This window comes from Gymnoscopelus microlampas, assembly GCF_963454915.1.
Source record: "Gymnoscopelus microlampas genome assembly, chromosome: 2".
Classification (NCBI taxonomy): Eukaryota; Metazoa; Chordata; class Actinopteri; order Myctophiformes; family Myctophidae; genus Gymnoscopelus; species Gymnoscopelus microlampas.
This window is the reverse complement of record NC_139939.1, coordinates 31,767,959-31,791,718: the sequence shown is the minus strand read 5'-3', so window position 1 is coordinate 31,791,718 and position 23,760 is coordinate 31,767,959. Positions and strand designations below refer to the sequence as shown.

The window sequence follows — 23,760 nt, the reverse complement described above, 5'->3', positions numbered from 1 at the left end:
GGAAGTATCTGAGTAAGTATTTAAATATATATTTACTTCTGTCAAAACTCCCACAAAAAACGATGGAACTGTTTTTTTAAAAATACATATTCGACACTGCCCCTCTTTCAAATGGACCAATCCCTCTGTGTGTCTCTGTGTCAGTACCGTCAGGTCTGCTGGAATGTTCTGTGGACCTTCTGTTCCTGATTGACGGCTCGTGGTCCTCAGGTCTGGAGAACTTCCAGCGGGCCAAAGACTTCATCAAGAGGTTCACTCTATCCATCAGCTCCTCTTCTGCTCAAATCGTACTGGCTGTTGCCCAGTACGCCAACAGTGTTTTCATGGAGATCCCAGCAGGCCGTCATGGCAGCACAGGTGACTTCCTGGCGGACCTGGAGGCTGTGTCATTCCGAGGCGGGGCGACGCGGACGGGTGCTGCACTAGTGCACGTGGCAGAGAACAGTTTCCACTTGGAGGGGGGATTCAGGACCGAGGTACCCCACGTTGTGGTGCTCCTCACTGGGGCAAAGTCTAAAGACCCGGTAGGCATCCTAGAACGTTTAAAGCTGTATAGAAATAGGAAAATACTTCTAAGCCACATGAAACCTATTTTTGGCATGTCATAATAGATGAACATTCCACAAAAATAGCAGTTCTACTAGATCAAAGCATGTTGCGGTGCATTGTGGGCTTGTAGATCGGCTCATTTCAGCAAAGAGATTTGGTGTAGAGGGATTAATGTAGTCTAAATTGTTTTTCTGTTCATTTAACTTTGAGTTAATTGTTATTTAATTATCAAAGTTAAACTAACACATAGGATTTTACAGTGTAGAAAAGGATTATGCAGAATGTGACCAATATTTCACTTTGATTTGAGTCAATGTAATTCTATGTTTTGGTTGTGTATATTTCTAATGCAAAACACCATCACCTCAACATAAATTAATTGATTAGCTTGTGGTTTTGTGTGTGCAAGGTGTCTGCAGCAGTGGAGAAAGCCAGGCAGAGAGAGGTATTTGTCTTGGCTGTGGCTCCCTCCAGGTAGGAAAAATAAATATTTGTTTTATCACCACCTGTGCATGTTGGGTTGTTCCTTCATCTCCTCTGCAGGTACAGTATAAGATATCTGTACTGGGACAGTAAACTAAAGTAGGAACTTACATACATGTCACACACATTAGTCAACAGTACATTGCAAATCTGAGATTAAAAAAAAGTATCCATCTGGTTCTTGTACTCTTTTAAATTGAGACTTAAGATATTACAGTGTTAAAAAGGACCATTGCTTAAACTTTGCCATTACATATACCTATTATTCTGAACACTCTGCAGGATGCACACAGAGCTCATTCGCATCACCTCTGACCCAGAAGTGGTTTTCACCTATGACAATGCACAGGAGCTTCATAGGAAGGTTCAGGAACTCAGGACCAAAGTCTGTGGCCTCACATCAGCAGGTGGGAACAGAGCATGGTTGGCTAATAATTATAGAGCCCGACCAATGCGATCTTGACCCGATATTTTTTCCAAAAAGTTTTCTAATCAATGAAAAAATTATTATTTGATTAAAGTTTCTATTTGAAAACATTTAACTAAGTTACTTTATTTAAACACATAAGCTCTATTAAAATAGTTTATATATATATATATACACACACACACACACACACATACACACGCTGTATATATATGGACGGAATGGTTGAAAGTGGTTAAAAATCTGCATAACTGCTGACCGTCAAATGATATATCATTTAGACTGGATCGGTCGGGCTCTACTGATAACAGAATTTGGGTATTGTTGGGTGTTTTTTTGTAATCAAACAGTATCAAACCAGTGTACTTATGTTGTGTGCATCAGGAATACATTTAATCAGCATTGTAAATGTGGGTGTTTGTGATCCTCTCTCTCCTCCTAGGCTGCTCCAGTAAGTCTCTGGACCTGGTCTTTGTGTTGGACTCGTCCGCTGCCACTTCCCGCAGTGATTTCCGCCTCGCTAAGTCATTCATCAGAGCTACCATTCCCAACTTCGACCTGGACGCCGACCTCACCCAGGTCGCCATGGTGATCTACGGCGCCAAACCGCGCACCGTGTTTGGCCTGAGCGACTTTGACAGTGAAGCTGGAATGAAAAGAGCCATCGGCCTGGCTCCGTACCTGGGAGGACCTCCATCAGCTGCCAGGGCACTGCGCTACGTCATGGAACACACTCTCAGCGTGCGCAGCGGGGCACGGCCACGGGCTCATAAGGTGGTGGTGTCGGTTATTGATGAGCAGAACAAAGGCATTGTTAACGATGATGACCTGGTCGTGGTCACAGAGAAGCTGAGAGAGAACGGAATCGCGCTGCTTGTGATTCGTCCCGGTTCGAGCCAATCACAGGGCCTTCTGAGGATAGCAGGAAGTGCTAGGATGACGATGGCAGTGCCATCCTATGAAGACATGAAGCTCTATGTCAATGATGTGGTTCAGAGGATCTGTCGAGCTGAGAGGAGAGGCTCATCTCACTACAATGAATATGATAAAAAGTAGAGCTGTATATCAATCAGTGTTGTTATGCCAAGACAGCATCTGGGATTTTGGTTATTGTAATGTCTTATAGCTAAAAAATGTTGCCATTTTATATGTCTTTAGTTTCAGATTTAAACATTTTAAAGCTACAAATGAATCCAGGACTTAATGAACTATTGTTTAACCAAGGTGTATGGTACATTATGCAATATTCGTAACTAACACATATGCCGTGGTTGGAGGGGGTCTCCCCTCGAATAGGATGTCTACTGGTTGACAATGTCCATAAAGTTATTTGAAGGAGATTGGACCAGATTGAAGCCTAGATGCACCGCCATCTTTATTGTACTTCTGAAATCGTTGCAAATACCACTCTGTTGGGACAGACATAAAGCTTATGCTTATGCGTGAGTAAATATCTTCTGAATATCTTCTGAAAGCACCAATAGTCATCCCCAAAATATTGTCATATTATCTATACCGAGGATATAGAGAGATTTGATTTTGACAATATCAACCAGATCTAATAGAAAGGTCAACAGATTGCTATAAAGGTTTGCTAAATGAAGCAGTTCTAGGAAATCCACAATGGAAACATTAAGTATATTCCGGAAGTTAGTCGTGTCGGTGGTGCATTTTCCACAAACTGAATCCTCTAAATTCTTGGAGTATTTAGTGGCTTTTCATCAGAACTCGGTCCACACACAGGCATGTCCTTGGGGCATGGGCAGTTGTACTGAATAAATAAGAGTGACATGGAGAAAATGGTCCTCCAGGGGGCAGTGTTATGCTGCGTTCACACACTGCCAGATACAAACATACAAAGCTACACAGCATATTTGTATCTTTGTATCTTTGTAGCTGAAGTTGAAATCAGCTCAACTTTTTTGCAGCTTTGTAGCTGTTGTAGCAGCTACAAACGTGTGATGCATCTTCATGTCGCCGGCTTCATTGGAAGATGAAAGGTAGCCTGTATCTTTGTATCTGCCAGTGTGAACGCAGCATTAAAAGGGATAGTTCACCCAAAAACAAATCTTTTTTTCTATCGATTAGTCACCCCATTGAATTCATGGATTTTCTTTTTTTTGGACGCATTCCTAAGCCAATAATTTGATGACCAGCAGACCGGTAGGCAGCAGTTCCGGTATGAGACACAAAGGAGACACTTTGTCTCTCTTACGGGAACCGCTGCCGGTCATCAAATTATTGGCATAGGAATGCGACAAAAACTAAAAAATTATAAAGAATAAAGAATTCAAGTCTTCACGGGGTGAATAATCGGCATTTTGGGGGTGAACTATCCCTTTAAGCTACTGTAGATTATGTTACAATACTGAGGTACAAAATATCCATGTGGTGTTACATGATATTTTAGTATTACTCCAGATGTGCATGCCCCAGTCACATGATCCATGTCTAAATGGAGAGGTGTGCATGATTACACTCCACAGCTACAGCTGCCAGTGTCAGGCTTGGAGAGAATGCTGTGAGATAAGTGGTTGCTAACATGCTTTTTTCTTTTTAATGCTCGCAAAGAGAACCTAATTGTGGCAAACAATACATACCTTTGAGGGTCCCAAGATACTTTACAGCATCTGCCCAACAACACCTGAACTTACATTAACCACTCAAACCCTATATACTTCATAAGATGATTAGTATTGCGTGTTGTGAGCTTGCAGATCTGGCAATTTAGAATTTTGTTTGTATATAATAACATGCCCAAAATAGGAACACCAGGTTGAAAGAGGTTAATAAACCAATTAAATGTACTGAACTATGTTGAATTAGGATTCTTTACATTATAAGACTATACATTAGCATCTTGTGTTGCTTTGTCAATCACAAAGGGTGATGTACAAAGGGTTTGTGTACTAATCCATGCTCTTACTTTGCAAGATTAGCCTAGCAAGATCCTTGGTTACCATAGCATTTTCATGATGTTGCCATGGCAATGATGTCCAGCTCTAAGGATGCTTTTTAAGGTTGTTGGCATTGCTCCCTAAATTCCTTTTTTATCCATAAAGGATGTAGCAGAGATGAACCAGGCCTGCTTCCAAAGCCCTGAATTTGGAATACACCACGGGCACAAGCATAGGACTCTGCAGTTAGAAGACACTTGCTGTTTATTCAGGGAGGTTTGTTGAGCCAGAATCGGGTTTCAATATCAATATGAAGAGAGGTAAAATGGTTCCCAAGAGGCTCTCCAAGACAAATCTTTTGAATGAGACCTCAAACACAGCAGGCATTGCAGTGGGAATAAGGAAAGTACTTGTCAGGCGTGGCTAGAGGCTAGATTAATCTGTTGTCTATCCAAAATGTGTTATTTTGATAAACTAAATAAAATTCATTTTGTTATAGAGCCACAACTGTTTTAATAGTTTATTTTCTGTCTTCCTACTTTAGACTGATTTACATAAACTCTGAGTCTTCATTTTGTAAGGAAAACATCAATATATAACCGTTTTTTATATAATTTAAATTAAATGGTTGAGGAAGCTCCAGGCTGTTTATATGCTTTGCCTTTTCCACAGCTATTAATGGCTCAACTCGGCCCAGGGCCATTACAGCCTTCCATCATCTAGTTAATCATTAGGACCTGTGTACACTTTGCTATAGCTTTGCCACAGGTCTATGACAACATGTTCTGCTAGCCTTGCCGTTACAACACTTGACTAAACTAGCCGGTTACTCAGCTCTCTGCTGAGCATACTATGTCAATGTCTACAGACGTTGTGTTATCTCTTTGAGGATGTGTTGTAACAACAATTTTAGAAACCACTGGTTTCCTTCCTTTCTGGTCCCCCGTCACTCCCATCAACACTTATTCAAATAGCACCTGGAGACAACACTGCTATTTTTTCTATGGATATGTTATGCAGGTGCATATTATGCAATTTAATATGTCATTACACTCAAAATCAAACACAAAAAAAGCGTGGATTTATATGTAACCAATCCCAAATTTATTTTGTTATTTTCATTTAAATATACAATTCTACTCATACAATCATTCGGTTGGAATAAAAAGTTCAAGATGCATACATAAGAAAACCAAACAGCACCGAGCATGTGCTATATTGTCCTCAATCTTTTTTCCTCATATACTGTGATGTAAAACGGAAGGACATGTTTCCCTCTTGCCACAATGTTTCAAGAGCAAGCTTATTTATTAAATACATGTCAAACAACAAATACATTCATTGTTGCAAGAAAATCCTATTTTTGACAGAATTCCCTCACACTGAAATGATGCGGAGAAGAATCTGTGTAGAAACCGTAAACTTAACAGGTTACATTCAAGCAATGTGACTCCTTTTTCGTCTTTCTACAATTTGTGTTCAAGTTTAGACAATATATTCTCTTCTTGAAGCCTTCCATTAATCTTTCTTTTGAAAGGATTTTGGCAGTAGTGAGAGTTGAAGACACTGGGTTTCACTTTGACAGTCGCAATTTGGTTATTTGGTTATATAACACAACACAAAGTATTAAAAAGTGACCTGTAAGAGTCCATTTTTATACTCAAAGTGAAATGAAGACACAGAATGTTTCTGTGTAGGGTCAAATGGGAGATAGAATCCTTTAAATCAGATGATTAGCCTGGTGATGTGTGAAACTAATAAAATATTTCACGGCAGTGCACGCACTTGCCTGTTTAAGCCAACAACTGAAAAGGCAAGGCTTGGGACAGTGTCCCAGATCAGGAATAAATGTCCCAGATCTCCGAAACCGGTCCTGGTCATTTCAAAGAATCCCAAATACTCTTAGACCTCAAGTCTTTCAGTAGATGGTGGAATAGAAGCGCATGTTCTTTGGCTGCAGGCCTTGGAGAGAGACCATGCAAGAGGCTTTAGTGGGTACTTGGGGTGGGTAAACGAAAAACACCCACCCTCCTTTCTGCCTAACAATAAACAAAGCCAACGTGTGTAAAAGCTGAACCACCCCCAGTCAGGTTACCACGGTAACTATACAACCACAAGGTCTCTAGGAGACACTGGTATGCCAGTATCTCCAGCTTCTTCTTCCAAGAATGCCTCTCCGCTCTACACTTAAGTCCCTTCAAAGAAAACGTGAGGATCCTACACCCGTTGGTTCTCACAAGCCCTTCTTTTCTACCATCATACTCTCTTTTCCCTCCATCGCACATTGCTTCCACTTGCCCTCCCTTCCAGCAAGAGGACATATACACCAACCGTCCAGTGTGATGCTACTCTCACCTTCCCCCTCCTCCTCCTCTTTCCTGATAGGAGGACAAGTAGAAGTTGCGGTATAAATCTCAGCCAAAGTGCTTTGTCTTCTCTTTAAAAACCTCCCACAATCCCTCCAGGCCCCTCACCTTCTGACTACCAGGAGGTGAAGAAGGGCCGTTTGCAGTGGAAGGTTTGTGTGAAGGCGTTGCCCAGGGTGACCACACGTCCCTGGCCTCCGGAGCGGCTGCGCTCCACCACCACCCGGGGCATCTGCACCAGCTGGATGGGGCTCTTCCCGTCCTTCAGCGCCTGAGTCAGGTTCAACACCTGAAAGGGTGAGACCGTGGTGGAAGGAGTAAGGAGTAGGACAGATAAGAAGAAGAAAGAAAGAAGAGAGAGAGGGTGGCATTGTGGGAAGGAAAGGTGGGAGGGGACAAGGGAATGAATCAAGAAGGGAGGTGTTCCAGAGGGAGAGGAAGAATGATCGACATGAAAGAGGGACGGGCGAGGGGGCACAGAGGAAATGACCGGAAGCAGTAGGGAGCAAGAGGGGCATGCAGGAGAGAGAGAGAGCGAGAGCAAGATAATGAGATGAATATGAGGGAAAGGAAGACATGAAAATGGGTCCGAAAATGGCGGGATTGACATGAAAACTGTAAAGTTCACAACAAATGACTGATATTGGAGACTCAAAGCTTGTGCTTACCTGCCCCCTCATAACCGACATCTGTCTCTCAAACATGGTTTTGTCAAAGCCTTTATCCGTCTGAAGATAGGAGAATAAAGCATGTTACTTACAGTTGTTCATTAACTTACTTTCAATGCTTGTTTTTTTTTTTTTACATTCCCTGGCCATGTTAAAGGTTAAGATGGGATCACGTTCACACTAAAGTGGGGTAGATAGCTTTTGCTTGATAGGTGGCAGAGCACCACTGTGACATTCTTTGTAGCCGTCGCACGTTTATAGATGGAAGAGTGTGAATAAGAGGAACTAGAAAGCGGGAATAACAAAAACAAAACTTGTGGCTATTTATAAAATATCTTTATAAATATTAGATATTTAATACAGATAGTCAGGAGACGCAGACATTAATGGAAGAGGAAATAAGCTGTTGAAATACCAGAGACTGTGCTGTGACAAAGACTAAACAAACTTACTCTCTTGGAGATTATATTCATACCGATACAATACAAGCTTACTTGAAATTGTTTAATTTGAGTGGCAGTTACCTTAAACATTTCATAGAGATCCTCACAGAGGTCCTGGACAAAGTTCATGTCTGAGAGACGGGACAGCACCAGGTCTCTGGTCTCCTGAGAGAAGGCCACTTTGGCCTGGGGCAGCCATGCCCAGTGGAAAGGGTCTAACAGAGAGATCACAACAGTAGGGATTCATATTCACATTACACATTCCAACAGCACTTTATTACCATAGCAGCTTTTCACTTAAATGACAACTTAAGCCCTATAAGCCCTATAATTTGTCGTACGACAATTAGCTGATCTACAAGCTTTCAAAGAGACATGTTGTTAGCTTGTGCCATTTCAAAATAGCAAAATAAAAAGCCAAGAGGCTCAAAAATACAACATGCCCAAAATAATGACACCAGGTTGAAAGTGTTTAAAAAAAAAAGAGGATGATGCATGGCAAATACAGAGTTACAAAACCAACTTACAGGCTCTCCATTCATCCGGGTGTTTAAAGGGGAATGCAAGGCCGTTATCTATGGCTGCTATTTTGATGCAGGAGTCTGGACTGTTTTCTGGCCACTCTGTGTCCTACACCAGGATTGGAGAGAGAGAGAGCATTAAGCCTCATGTATGTTTAAGAGACAAAGTGTTGGGCTACGTATCAGTCGACAAAAACAACATTATTTATTCTATTTTAGCTTCTTCAACAGTGTAAAGTATGAATCAGTTTGTCATCAGCAATAACTGACTAATTTATCCATCAGGTAGCTAACAACCTTTGGTCATTTAGAAATCAGTGTGTGTGTGTGTGTGTGTGTGTGTGTGTGTGTGTGTGTGTGTGTGTGTGTGTGTGTGTGTGTGTGTGTGTGTGTGTGTCAGAGAGAAACCTTATATATAGATATGAGACTCTGTATATCTATCCAATGTATGACTCAAGCAGAGCACATGAGATTAGTGATATGCTGAAGCCAGCGTGTCCCTATCTCCACCATGACCTACATGCTGTAACTCCTGAAACTAATGACGTGTTTGTCTGTGTAAACCAGGTCTCACCTTCTCCCCCTCTCCTGGCTTCTCATACTTGATCAACCAGTTGTCATTCCCTCGGTCTGAGGAAGGAGAATAATTTATTACTTACATTTTTAATAAATAAAGGACATGAATGGAGATAAGAGCTAGTGGGAGGAGCATGGCACTGTAAAAGGTTTCAGAATGGAAGCTACTGGGAATCAGCCCTGCCCTTGTGCTAAAAACTAACACATTTCCTGACTCACACACCATGACATTTCTCTGGAAGAAAGCTCTGATGACTTCCTTTTTCAACTGAGCTCTGACGACAATACCAGTAAATGACTAACTGTTACCAAACACACAGGACCATTGATGTAAATGACATTTACTTTATCATTAAGATATTTTCTTTCAAAGGCACAAGTAATAGCATTGACATAATCAACTCTGCATGTGGCGGTGATAACGAGGTGGCTTTTGGACTATTATGCAATGCTCTATCTTAGCTCAGTATACAGTAATCTTAAGTGTAAACACAGACATGGTGCACGACTGAGCGTGCACTCACACAAACGCACACACACCTGTGTTTCTGATGATGTAGTCCAACACCACCAGCCTCTCAAACTGTGAATGCAGCTGTTTCCTGATGTTCTCCGGCAGTGGATCTGCCTCAAAGCGCCTCAACCAATAGTCTGCTTCATGGTAACCCTCCACAAACAGCTGAAATGAACCAACCTGGACATAGACAGACGAGAAAGAACCCGTCACATCTTGAACACATATCATTTAAAACTGTCACATACAAAACACACATTTAAACCTAAAAATAAAGATGAGAAGTTGATTTTATATCACCCAGCGTTGCATCCAATGAAGGAAAAACTAAGGCACTCTGTCTTCAAACCCTCCCCCCTTTGAGCAAGGCAAACAAATGGCCACGGTGTGTTGGCTCTCGGGTATACTTCATCAGGGTAATTTAAACCTCTCACATCTAGAACACACATTATCTAAACCTGTCCAATCTTGAACACACAGTAATCTAAACCTGGAACATCTTGTGCATACATTATGTACACCTGTAACATATTGAACATACATTATCTACACAACACAATGATCACACTATAGTCACTGTCTTTCAGTATACACATACAGTATAATCAACTATTTGTTCACACACTCTAGTATAACTGATGTACTGCAGCAAGATGTAGTGTTGATAAGCAAAACGTGTGATCAACAGCATGAGAGTTAAAATAGTAAGTCTGCTGCCTTCCTTAAACAACTTCCTGTATACTGTAGGTCTTTTCTGTTACAAAGACAGTAATAAATGGAAGTGAATAAAATAGGTTAAAATGCCTTACATATGATAAATAAAATGTATTTAAAAATAAATACATATTTTAACGGTGCTGATTTCATCAGCTTAAGCTTTACTTAGGACTAGGCATAACTGTGGTGTAATGGTGATTTTCTATTCGGCAGTACGGTGCACACCCGTACTGTGCCGTAACTGCGCATGTGCATGAAAGAATACTGGCCACACGCTGTGGTGTCCCGTGCAGTGACCAAAACACCACTGTACATAATGACTGTGATGGTTACCTTGGGTGGCAAGCCCACTCTGTGGAAGCGTCGTCCCACCTTAGGGACCTTCTCTAAGGCATACTTCTTTCCCCTGGACTTGGCTCTATCGATAGCACTGTAGTGGAACGTCTCACTGGATAGATAGACCACCTGACAGTAAAAACAGAAACTTCACTTTAGAATAGATTCACATTCAGGTTGAGCTCCACTGAATTAACCCTTTAAACCATATATGCTTCGTTGCCCGAGGTCCCCTCTATCCTTGCCCATCCCTCTAGTCTATACCAAATCTCTTCCCCAAAAATAGCCAATTTACAACACTATGACACTAGGTTGATAAACACTATTACTAATTTACAATACGAGTGGTGAAAATAGCCGATGAACAAGCTGCGTTTTGAGCTTGTAAATCAGCAATTTTTGAACATTTATGTAGTGACCTGCCCAAAATACAGACAACAGGTTGACAATGGTTAACTTATTAAGACTGCAGATCTGCTATTTTTGAAAAAAATAAGAATTTTTTTTTAACGATTTTTCAAAAAAATGGCAGATCTACAAGTTCACAGCACGGCACTCGGTGCCGCGCTATGAGCTTGTATATCTACTATTTTTGAATATCAAAAGAAATCTAAAATGACAGATGCGTTCCCAGATTGAATGGGTTAACACGACATACATTTGATTACGTTCAATGGAATGCAGGTTATGGATTTTGACAACGTCCACGCTCCAGTGAACAGACATAGAGCTCACCTTGGTTTTGGGCACCACTCCAAGGCCCAGTTTGGTGTCGACCAGCGAGGCAGCAGCCTCTGAGAGGTAGCCCTGGTTGGGCAACAGGCAGCCTCGACCAAAACAACAGGGACAGCACAACTAGAGAGGAGGGAAAAGACGTAAGGAAGGAAGGATGTGAGGAGGTCCATGGAGGGGAAGAAAGAGCAGAGGAAAACAAATTAAGGGAGGGAAAGGGAAGACAGGGCAATGTTAAGTGCTTTCCGTTGTTTAACACTTCATAGACATGTCTTTGTTTACAGTGTTTCTGTTGCTGGAGACACAAAAACATGCAACACAGCAGCATACCTTATGGAAGTATTTGGTCCATTTGGGGTTCAGGTGACCGTAAGGCTCTTCTGACTTTGGTTTGAAAACACCTATGATTTTCTACAGATAGAGAGGCAAAAACACAAATGTGAAAAATCAAAAAACAGAACACATAAATGAACAATTTCTAGAACCAAATATGTATAAACTGTATTAACAAGACCAATGGATATGTTCACAAAGCCTAGAGGTTTATAGTGATGGAAAGAATGGGTGAATAAGATCACATATAGCGTAACAGAAATAGCATAAAGAGGGCTTAATAGAAACCGACATAAGAACAAAGCACAAGAAGAAAAAGAGCCTACAACTACAGATGATCCAAAGGCAAGAGAATAAGAGTCAGAGAGACGCCATTAACAAGCCATACTTGGATCAATGCCCTCTCCTAGCAAGTGCACATTACGCCCGATTTATACTTAAGTTGCACGAGGGTGTCGCACACTGAAAATAGCTAATCTACAAGTTGACAACGCATCACAGTGCGGCGCATTGTGAGCTTGTAGATGGGATATTTTCGGTGCACAGCACTGCGTGCAAACAAGTAAAATCAGGGCTTAGGCCTGTTAATGTGATCCCACTAAGATATCTGTTATCAATGGGAGCATCAGTGGCTACATTATTCAACAGCAAACCCCTGGGTTTACTCTGGGACGCCTTAGCAACAGGAAAGGCTTACATTTGAACTGCTGTTTGCCTCGCATCCTCATCCAGGTCCTTCCTGCACTCAGCTACATTCCTACCCTCTCTCCCTGGCCTCTCTCCCCTGTTAATTTCCTTTATTTTATTCCTCCCTCCTTTTATCTAACATTCGAGCTCTCTGACTCTCCTCCAAAACCTAATGAGATCACATTAGTGGCTGGTGGCAGCCTGAATGTGTGTGGGCTTTGTGACTGAGGCCGCCATTCACCACATTCATAGTAGTGCTCTTGAGCAAGGCACTGAACCCTCACATCATTCAGAGAAGTGGCTCCTTGGTCAACACCCGGCCTGAACAGCTTGCATGTGGAGAAGTTGAATGTGTGTTGGATTGCTCTCCTTATACTCCACAAATAAAAATGCATTCTTGGCTAATGGCTACCTAGGGCCTGCCTATTATCTACTCTTTCTCTCCCTGTGTCTCAAAGAAACAAGACTGGGTCAAACCCCAGGCATGGGATCTCTAACAGTGCAGAGTAAGATCAATGATTTAAATCAATGTAACCAAATAGACCTGTGAAGCCTGATTGTGCGTTGCATTGTGGTGTGTGAGCTTGCAGATGTGGTGTGAGCTTGTACATCTGCCATTTTCAATTGTGAGCTTACAGATCGGCATTAAACTAACACAGAGGATATGAATGTCTGTGTTCCTCCATCAATCTGCCATATCTCCCGTAGCGTTAGCCTAGCATGTAGCTTAGCTTAGTTATGTTCAATGTGACAATAGCCTGTAGGGACAGGCTATTGCATAGATTGTATATAGGCTATAAACTCACAATTGAATTGACTCACCAATCCTGTAACTGCAATCCTGTGATATTGTCTCTAATAACAAGGCTTTGTATACGGCTCCGGCCCCTAGGCCACACCGTAAAAACAAAACACAAAAGGGAGTCGACTAACCAGTCTCTCCATCTCCTTACCCCTTTGGGATCTTTGACGAAGTAGCTCCCACTGGAACCCTGGGAAATCCTGGCGGGAAATACTCCACTCTCAATAGCTTGTTCTGCCCTTTGGATGATATCAGCAAACTCCGGGTCCTCCGGGAAATGATTGAAGTCTCCACTGTTCGCACCTGGGAGGGGAGGGAGGAAATACAGGAGAGTTGTGTGTGTGTGTGTGTGTGTGTGTGTGTGTGTGTGTGTGTGTGTGTGTGTGTGTGTGTGTGTGTGTGTGTGTGTGTGTGTGTGTGTGTGTGTGTGTGTGTGTGTGTGTGTGTGTGTGTGTGTGTGTGTGTGTGTGTACGTACACACAGCAAACACATATCCCACCTCCTCCTCACAGCTTTGATGAAAGGCACCCAAACACACATGCAGCGTATGGTCTAATCATATGACATGACACGTCTTCTCCCCTCTCCTCCCCACAGATGCAGAACAGTCAGCTGACGATGAGAACCCTTATGTTCACCATCAGTCACGCTGAGTCACAGGAGAGATGATGGGATGCAACACAGCGGGAAAGGCAGGAATGGTAGGAATGGAGGGAGCGACTGAGTCGGGCTGGGCGATAGGACTTCAAATCAAATATATAATACGATTAATGAACGATTATTTAAATCAAATATGTGAATATAGCAGATCTACAAGCTCACAACGGGCACGCTACCATTGTACAACTAAGTACTGTTACTGTATAAAACAAGGCTTAAGTGGTTAATCAGACCAATCGATTTAGTCGATTATAAAAATCTATTTGTTGATACATACAATAGAATACATTTATTTTATTTTCACTTCTTCTAGATTAATCAATTTAATTAACATTAAGTCAGTTATTCACTTATTGGTTGTGTATATTTCAGGTTCAATACATTTTGGGTTAATTGCCCAGCCCTAGGAGAGATGATGAGATGGAACACAGGGGGAAAGGCAGGAATGATAGGAATGGAGGGACCGACTGAGGTTGGGGAAACAAATGAAGAGGACACCCCTTATCCACAGAGAGATGAGAGGAAAGCAAAGGGAAGCAATTCAGTTGAATAAAAGAAGAAAGAAGAAGTCAACGAAAAGAAAGCAGGAAGGAGAGGAATAGGGTGGAAGAATGGAGAGGACATGATCGAGAAATTAGACCCACGCTCCAGGTCACCGGAGAGTACGTATAGATACGCGATCAGGATTTTCCCGGCCAAGGTGCGCTGCTAAGTGTTTTCTCTTTCAGTCATTATGTAACAGGCACCTTTATCTTCTATCTTTCTCCTGGATAAAGTGTTCCATTGCCCACACTGTACTAGGTAACACACAGGACGTCACTCTGAATGAGTTTGTGTTGGTTGTTCAATACCTCACACGACCGCAAAAAGAAAAGCACCACCATCCATTAAAAGCCAGGCCAATTAACCACTCTTCTTTTTAACCGAGTTGTGGTGTACTGACTCCAGACTTTCGACAGTAGTGACGTTTCTGGCTATGCTCCATTTGTGTTAGAGAGAGAACTGTACTTTCTAAGCAACCAGCCTTTCCCTGTGTAAGCCTTTTAACAGTCAGTCTAGAGCTTACTGCTTAGTGCTGTGTGCAGCCCTCCTGCTGTGAGAAAGCACTATTGGGCCCATTAAATGACCATGGCCTGTGAGGTGGATGAATATGAAATATGCAGAAGGCTGACGACACGCAAGTCAACACACTCAAATATGAACCGCTTGATATTAAAACGTGTGAGCACAGGAGGCAGAGACATCCTGTATACACTCAGTATGTAAGGAAGTAAAATAGCCCGTCTCTCTGTCAGCCACACAGGCTGCACAATGACGTTATTGTTGACTTTTATCATCAACCAAACTACATCACCTTATTATCCAGGGAAGGTGGTGCAATTCCAAATTGTACTACGTTTTAGGCTATTCATTCTCTGCTCCAATGTCAGTGATGCACACCAATCAGGTTACTTACATTTTCTACACTTCATTACTCACTACTTAGTATCTTAATTGTATCATAACGTATATTACCTTACTTGCAATGTATTTACCTTGGATTAGTCTATATTTGTAGGAACATTGTTAGCACAGTCTGACAGATTATGCCACAACAACAAATATGTCTTCTTGAACCTATCAATACCTAATTTAGATAGCGCATGCAGACTGCTTTGCTCTGCAATAACAGAATCGTTTTTTTAACACAAGTTAGAAACTTTTTTTAAATATATTTTTTGGGGCTTTTATGCCTTTATTTGACAGGACAGTAGGCTGAAAGGAAATTGGGAGAGAAGGGGAGTGACATGCAGCAAAGGCCGTCGGGATCGGGAGTCGAACCCGCGACACGCTGTCAGGCTACATTGAGCCTAGGTGCCTGGACCAGGGAAAGTTAGAAACTTGTTTTTTTTTTAAATCTGCAACTAGAATAGTCACAGGGATATCATTTGACAAGTACTGCATTGTCTTTGCAAGCGCAAAGCTGCCATACCCTTGATAATACTTTATGTCAGCATTTGATGTTTAAAACTACTGAATATAGGGTATTGCTGCATATGTTTAGAACAGTACTACTGAATATAGGTTATTGCTGCACTGAGTCTATGGGTGTGCTCTGATTTAAGAACCCTGCATGGGCACAACCATGCCATGGAAGATGAGGACACCGTTTGATAATAGCCATGGGGAAATGGGACACAAACCCCTTCGATTCAAGCATTAGTCAACCTACCTGTGGCCTAGTTTAGATTATAGGTTAATGGAAAACGATAGTAAAACTGTTCTCAGGGGCCGCTTGATGCATACAGAGAAATAAATATACACCATTTAAGGTGTCTTACGGTTACAGGGATGGTAAAATACAATTAATAACAAAAATGAGCATATATAGGCTACTGTTGTTTCCATGGTGACACTAAATATTTTTACACACCACCACAAAGTCTGACTGTAAATAGCTCCAAAACACACCTTGTGTTGCGAATATATCAAAGTAAAAGGCAGTCTTCTTCACAACATATGTATAAAGTAAATTCTGATATTGGCTTTAAAGTTCACAAATAAATAAAACCAAATACGCAACAAGTAAACAATTACACATTAAAGAGTATTTAAACATTTCTGTCACACTAAACTTTTTTATTTTTCTCTCTTCTGTACTGTCATTGTATCCGTTATTATTTTACTTATTTTGTGTTATGCACCCTATTGTCATTTTATAATTGTGTTTCCTTTGCTTTGTGTTCTGTGTACTAGTAAAGCACATTGAATTGCCTTGTTGTTGTTGTTGAAAGTGCTATGCAAATAAAATTGCCAAAACACAACTGATACCCAGCCAGGTACAGCCACTTGAGCTGTGTGTGCGTGTGCGTGCGTGTGTGTGTGTCCTGCCAACCAGGTACAGCCACATGAGCAAAATGGAGCTATTGCGTCACCTTGGTCTAACACAGTAACACACACACACACACACACACACACACACACAAAGGCCAATGTGCTTGTAAACATAATGTCCGACCAAACAGCCTGATCTGTCTATTATTCGGCTCGGTTTACCTGGCGAGGCCAGCTCGGACGAGGAGCTCCGTCTGTTCCGTCGGCGGCGCTTCTCTCGCCCGCTGGATGACGAGGAGCTCCCGGCGAGGCACGGCAACAACAGCGCGTCCTCCTCCTCCTCGGTGTCGTCCAGCTCGGTGAGGATGCTCTCACAGGAGCCCGAGATTCGCACGGCGCCGCCGGGGTTCGAGTTCGTCGAGCCCCCGACGACGAGCGAGAGTCCCAGTAGAGGACCGGGAGGAGGACCACCGGTCCGGTTCGTCTCGAACCGAACCGTCGTCGTCATGGTCGGAGGTTCGGAGGGGGAGGAGGAGGAGGAGCAGAAGTTGGACGACTCCGAGGGAGTCGAAGCCGCTGTTGCTCCTCCGGTGTCTACCGCCGCCGTCTCGCACGGGTCGCATTCTGACATCATTTTCGCTCACTTTACGGTGACGGGTTACATCAAATTGTAACTTTTCAGCCGTCCATTCCACGCCGACTCCCCCTGTTTACCGGGACGCGGCTCTGAAAGCGGTCATGTTGTTGTTCCAGCTGAACAGCCGATTAATCCGTCAAGGGTGCCTGCTTCCTACTTCGTTGGCCGCGCATGCGCCCCCGCTGCCTAGTGTTATACTACGTAGTGCGACGGTGTCGCTCACAGCCAAAACGTACCGACCTACAAGGCAAGCTTTTGATTGATTGATTGATGTACTTTATTTAGTAAGACATGAGAACAGTACATGACAGTACATAACAGTACATGGAAGTACAAATTCACAATATAAGGTCTACTAAACTGGATAGCTCATTAAGCACTTAGCTTGTTTAAGATGAGATCCCCATGCACACAAATCATGATGAATCAAGCTAATAACAAAAAAAGATAAATAGGCTTTTTAGAGTCCTCGGTGTAAAATGGCACTGACTTTAAACAACAATGAACACATTTTATGATATGATGTAGTAGTAAATAATGTATAGTAACGCATGAGTACGTGTCAACAAGTGGTGTAAAGTAACTAAGTACGTTTACTCAAGTACTGTACTTAAGTAAAAGTTTGAGGTATTTTTACTTTACTGGAGTGTTTCAAATGTTCTGTACTTTTACTTCTCCTCCACTACATCTCAGAGGCACATATTATACTTTTACTCCACTACAATTATTTGAATACTTTAGTTACTAGTTACTTTGTTGCTTTAGATTTTTATTACAATACATTACATATATTAACCATTTGAATTCCGGAAATGTACTTATCTACAATGCAGTATTGATACTTTTATTTAAGTAAAACATTATTATGCACTGACATGTAGCGGTATCCTTCATGGCCTCTAGATGTCGGTAGTGATTCACAAAGGGGAGAGTTCTGTGCTGTGAGTGACTGTGTGACAGACACACACACACACGCACGCACGCACGCACGCACGCACACGCACACGCATGCGCACACACACACACACACACACACACACACACACACACACACACACACACACACACACACACACACACACACACACACACACACACACACACAGAGATACTTTTGGTTCCCTTGAAGCATCACTTTCTGCTCATTTCCATTGTCTCAAGGTCTAAGCTTTTTGCTCTCATGTTGTCATCTATGACAGAAATAAACTTGCAGACGCACTGACTGTCCTGTCTCTGCTCTTCTACTGGATCTGCCAATGGTAGTTTATGTGAGTGAAGAGCTAAAGTTAGGCCAGCATTTAAAGGGGAAACCCAGAACATCTATCATTCACCACTCTTTATTACACTTTACATAACACATGGGCCATGGCATCCCACATAAAGCTAATTATATGTATTCATTGAAGTAGTCTTCCAATATTAACATATTAAAAATGTGTTTGCTGACTGAAAATAGTTTTTATAACCCTTGCTTTATTTTTTTACCTATGACATCCCATGGGGGAACCTCGGTTTTCAGCTTCACTCAGTTGAGTGTTTCCCACAGTGGAGCACAGAGAGGGGAGCAGGGTTGCACTTTAAGGGGTAAGTCTTGCTCAGGGACTTGGGCTCAGGGAATTGAACCTGGGACCTCCGGAGTCCCAGGAGGGCTCACTAACCATTCAGCTATATGGCCAATTTATATTTTGGCATTTCACTTAGTAAAAACCTTAAACTTAAAACCTAGTGACAAAGCATACTTTATACTGCCCCCCCCCCCCCCCCCCCCCACACACACACACACACACACACACACACACACACACACACACACACACACACACACACACTGTCTCTAATAAGGGACTGTAACTAAAACACATGCAAATGAGCAGTCAGCCAGCTGGTATCACAGCAGTCATGTGATCTGTCAAGGTGGGGGTTAGGGGGTGAAGGAGAGAGGGAGGGATCCGTATCCATACAGAGGGAGGAATGAAGGGGGGGGGGGTTGAAGGATGAGGAGAGGGGAAAGGCAGAAGTTCAAAGACGTGCGGTATAGACACCGCATTGAATAATCCTATCATTTTGCATGCTCCCATCATCTCACCCTCTGTCATCAGATATGCTTTCTCTTCACCGTCTCTGCCTCGGCCCATTTTGTACAGCAGAATGCTACATCCCCATTCCTCTCTACCTCTCTTGTTCTATACACTGTAAAAGTATCTAGCACTCAAACTTTTTCATGTCAAGGACTCCCCCATCTGAAAATATTTTGTGCCAGGGACCTCCGTACAAGATTTGTATTGTTAAAATATAAAAAAGTTCACACTGTTTCACTGTTTAAAAAAAAAGAAATAGCCGAACTACAAGCTCATGTCGCATCGCAATGCGATGCATCTTGAGCTTGTAGATTGGCAATTTTCAAATAGCTTTCCAAAAAAGCCTATCAAATAGGATCAAAGTGATTAAAATCATTGTGATGCTATTATGACTCATTTTGCTGGGGATCCCCTGGAGCAAGGACTCCTGGGGGGTCCCCGGACCCCACTTTCAGAACCCCTGATCTAGCATACCCATAAGCGTACACTTGGTTGCATCTGTACACTCGCAGAGTTAACCACATGTACCCTAGCGTCCCTATTGTGGGGTGAACACTGGGTGAGAATAGCAGACCTGCTAATTTGGGCAAAGAGACGGGTATATAGGGTTTAAGTGGTTACAATAACGCTGAGGATTTATACTGTGTAGTCTGGCTGTCGTGTCGTGGACACCCTACCTGAAATGTGACTGCAGGGGCACATCCACAAGAGCTGTGACAGGGGGTCTGTCTGTCTGTCTGTGTCCATCCATCCAACATTGTGTGTGTGTGTGTGTGTGTGTGTGTGCGTGTGTGCGTGTGTCTGTGTGCCTGTGCGCACGGGCATGGGTGTGTGTGTCAAATCCATGGACCTAACACACCATAGGGTGACAAGCCCCTGCAGCAGTTCAAGGCACACTGCAGACATACTCTGTGTGTGTGTGTGTGTGTGTGTGTGTGTGTGTGTGTGTGTGTGTGTGTGTGTGTGTGTGTGTGTGTGTGTGTGTGTGTGTGTGTGTGTGTGTGTGTGCGTGTGCGAGTGCGAGTGTGTTACGCGTGCGTATGCATGAGAGAGAGAGCAAGAGAGAGAGAGAGAGAGAGAGCACCCATTCCAGCAGTCTCTGCTGGCAGTAGACCTGGCCTACCCAGCCAACAATAACGCCCCCCTCCTCCCTCCGACCCCCCCCCCCCTCCTCCCTTTCTCTCTCTGTCTTCTTCCCTCTGGCTTAGGTTGACGAGTGGGAACGAGAACCCCATAGCTCAGCTGATATTATGTGCATATGTGTGAGTGTGTACTGTACGCATGCTTGTGTCTTCATAGTTTATAATATTTTGTTCGTGTGGGTGTGCAGTGCATACTGTATATCCTCTCTAGAAGCAGAGTGTGTGGGTATTATCTGTGTGCAAATGTAATGCAGAAACCCAGATGAACACACGTTTTAATTGTTCAAGGTGCGTTTATTTCTGACAAAATACTACACACTGTGTCTGTTTTCATTGTATACACTATACAGATGAGTGTGTGAGCACATGTATGCAAGTGCACCAACTTGTCATAGAGGGTTTAACCTCTTAAACCCTATATACTTCATTCCAAGGGTCCCAACTTCTTTTGACAATGACGATCTACAAGCTCATAAAGCGTCACGTTGCGACACTGCTGTTGGTTCATGATCGTGTCTTTTGTGTCATCTGGTCACTGGTTTCAATGACATGCCCATGTAATGGCATGGAGATTACCAGTCACCTCTTACCTCCTACCTTACCTGAAAGAAAGACACAAAAAGAGAGATTAGTCTCTGTGCGTGTGTGCGTGTGTGCGTGTGTGTGTGTGTGTGTGTGTGTGTGTGTGTGTGTGTGTGTGTGTGTGTGTGTGTGTGTGTGTGTGTGTGTGTGTGTGTGTGTGTGTGTGTGCGCGCGTGTGTGCGTGCGTGCGTGCGTGCGTGCGTGTGTGTGTGTGTGTGTGTGTGTGTGTGTGTGTGTGTGTGTGTGTGTGTGCGCGTGTGTGCGTGTGTGTGTGTGTGTGTGTGTGCGCGTGTGTGTGTGCGAGCGTGTGTGTGTGTGTGTGTGTGTGTGTTTGGTACTCACAAGATGCTTTATCCTAAATAAAAAGATTTAGGGAGTTAGGCTCGCAGTTAGCAAAACATTTAGCTTGGGATTTAGTTTAGGATTAGGCATTTAGAGGTTAGGTTTAGGCGTTGGGGTTGGAGTTATGCTTGATTTAAATGCAATTGTGCGCCGGGCCGCCAGCTCACAACACTGTCATGTTGCGAGCTTGTAGATCTGCAAATTCTGCATTCTCAGTATAACTCAGGCTTCAGGGTCAGGTTTAAAAATGCCACCCCTCCAAACAATTGTAAAAATGGTATTTTGAAAATTCCCATAATAAAAGTTTTACTATACTCGTCCTCACAGGTATAGTAATACGAATGTGCGTGTGTGTGTGTGTGTGTGTGTGTGTGTGTGTGTGTGTGTGTGTGTGTGCGTGCGTGCGTGCGTGCGTGCGTGCGTGCGTGCGTGCGTGCGTGCGTGCGTGTGTGTGTATGGGAGCAATACCCCTTGGACCAAATGTCTTCATGTAGCAGTTTGAACAATATGGCTTCTCGTCATGCTGAAACACAAACAAACACAAGACGTTCTGAACACAGTTATCACACAGTTATAGAACACTCATGTCATTTAACTCATTTTAAATGACTCATGTCATTTAAAAATGACTCTTTGCTGAATGATTAATGTGTCATTGCTCACCTCAGCATGTTTTCCGGCAGTCAATAGCGTGTTGCATTGGTGACACTTCAGACACATGGGATGGTAGTCGCGCCCTAAAGACCTTCTCCTCTCAGCTGTAACAGTGAAATAAGTACTTCTGTCAAGTCTCGTTCGTTCAACCAGACAAAACATTCATCGCCTTTTCCCCCCCTCCCTTCTACAGGTGAAATCACGTTGTGTCTATTCATGACAGTGTTCATTTTAGAAGGGGAAAAAACAGTAGAATGTATAAAGTTACACTCATCAGAGGCAAGTAGGCCACTGGATGAGGTGGTGTTAGAAAAGAGGTAAGTAGGCCAGATCACATCAGAGAATTTGAACTTAGCTGGGGCTCAGAAGAAGGTACTGTACAACCATGAGCCCAAGGACCACGGCGTAGAAATGGAGCCATTGTGCGAATTTGAGAGAGCTGTTGTAGTTCTGTGGGGAGCTCTCTGAGTGTCGGGAAAGAACCCAGCAAAGAGAAACCAGAGAACTGCATGAATGCTCATTACTCAGGACCCACATCCTGTTATGTATATTACAGTATGTATAGGCCTGAACAGCAGAGTGCTAATTTAACTCTGAGACTGTATAAATGTAACAAAATTGGCCCGTAAAGGTCCATCATTTGGTTGCATACGTACAGGCAGTTTATACAGTTACTAATGTATAAATGAAGACTGAAAACGTTATTGTGTATAGTGCATAGCATAACACATAACATATGCACATGCATAGCATGTGCATGTGTAAATATGTTCTTGAAAGAGAGTGAGGGAGCAAGGGAGACATTATTGTGTAGGAAGCAAGAAGTGGTGTAGCCTAGCGTATCACGTTTTTCCTTTACAGCACCTGATGAATTGACAGTTATATAATTAAGGCTGAACATCATAGAAACAGAAAAATGTGATCGGTGCCTGAAGGCTCTTACACCCTTTCATTACTTAAACCAAACTTTGTGTTTCAGATGATGATAATAATGATAATAATGATTATTATAATTAGCTGCCTGCATGTAACTATTAATTTTCTGCCTTTAATGCAAGTGCCACATTACCGATGCATTTCATATTAATGACTAATCCAATACTTAACATATTGAAGCACAGATGCATTAAAAGAACACAGAAATAGATAATAGAACGATAAAGAGAGAGAGAGAGACAGACAGATAGACAGACAGACAGACAGACAGACAGACAGACAGACAGACAGACAGACAGACAGACAGACAGACAGACAGACAGACAGACAGACAGACGGACAGACGGACAGACGGACAGACGGACAGACGGACAGACGGACAGAAAGACAGACAGAGAATCAAACTCACCAAAATAGACGGGCTTCCCACAGATTGGACAGTAGCTTACCATGATGGTACACTTTTTATTCACGTGGGCCTAAACCAAACTAGTGTAGGTGTGTGTGAGGAGAAAAAAAGTGTATGCGTGATAAAGAGTGTGTGTGTGTGTGTGTGTGTGTGTGTGTGTGTGTGTGTGTGTGTGTGTGTGTGTGTGTGTGTGTGTGTGTGTGTGTGTGTGTGTGTGTGTGTGTGTGTGTGTGTGTGTGTGTGTGTGTGTGTGTGTGTGTGTGAAGTGAAGTAAGTGATGTGAAGCAATGTGTATGTGTGTGTAATGTCAAATACGGGACAGGAAATACGTTCAACTGACGATATGTCATCATCGTCTGAAGTCAAAAGAAGCAGGATGTGGTCAAGACGTCAAGAGGCACGTCACATGGGGAAAAAAAATATTTCAAAAGTAAGTACTATCATCTGGGGGGGAA

At 42.8% G+C, this 23,760-nt stretch overlaps 3 protein-coding genes across 3 annotated transcripts in view; 1 reads left to right on the top strand and 2 right to left on the bottom strand.

Annotated features, from left to right (window-relative positions):
- The window catches only part of LOC311054879 (von Willebrand factor A domain-containing protein 2-like), a gene marked incomplete at both ends in the record, with an annotated part of 6,523 nt that extends 4,008 nt beyond the window's left edge, over nucleotides 1–2,515 (top strand). Inside the window, 5 exons of the mRNA XM_084070875.1 lie at nucleotides 1–12; nucleotides 145–524; nucleotides 959–1,023; nucleotides 1,315–1,439; nucleotides 1,902–2,515. The exon at nucleotides 1–12 is cut by the window's left edge and continues 6 nt beyond it. Coding sequence (XP_083927001.1) covers nucleotides 1–12; nucleotides 145–524; nucleotides 959–1,023; nucleotides 1,315–1,439; nucleotides 1,902–2,515 — 1,196 coding nt within the window. The remainder of the gene's footprint in view (nucleotides 13–144; nucleotides 525–958; nucleotides 1,024–1,314; nucleotides 1,440–1,901) is intronic.
- Nucleotides 2,516–5,437: 2,922 nt separating this feature from the next.
- pi4k2b (phosphatidylinositol 4-kinase type 2 beta) lies at nucleotides 5,438–17,313 on the bottom strand. The gene is made up of 11 exons (XM_084080803.1): nucleotides 16,748–17,313; nucleotides 13,203–13,354; nucleotides 11,560–11,640; nucleotides 11,233–11,352; nucleotides 10,495–10,626; nucleotides 9,471–9,624; nucleotides 8,929–8,984; nucleotides 8,361–8,463; nucleotides 7,915–8,048; nucleotides 7,391–7,450; nucleotides 5,438–7,011 (listed from the first exon to the last, which is right to left on the bottom strand). Exons 1-11 carry the CDS (start codon nucleotides 17,157–17,159, stop codon nucleotides 6,838–6,840), a joined length of 1,578 nt encoding a protein of 525 aa, XP_083936929.1. The 5' UTR covers nucleotides 17,160–17,313; the 3' UTR covers nucleotides 5,438–6,837.
- Nucleotides 17,314–20,725: 3,412 nt separating this feature from the next.
- LOC311060783 (cysteine-rich protein 1) lies at nucleotides 20,726–23,510 on the bottom strand. Its single transcript, XM_084079109.1, has 4 exons — nucleotides 23,306–23,510; nucleotides 21,970–22,064; nucleotides 21,775–21,856; nucleotides 20,726–20,984 (listed from the first exon to the last, which is right to left on the bottom strand). The coding sequence occupies exons 1-4, from the start codon at nucleotides 23,346–23,348 to the stop codon at nucleotides 20,962–20,964; spliced, it is 243 nt and encodes an 80-aa protein (XP_083935235.1). The 5' UTR covers nucleotides 23,349–23,510; the 3' UTR covers nucleotides 20,726–20,961.
- Nucleotides 23,511–23,760: the final 250 nt, after the last annotated feature.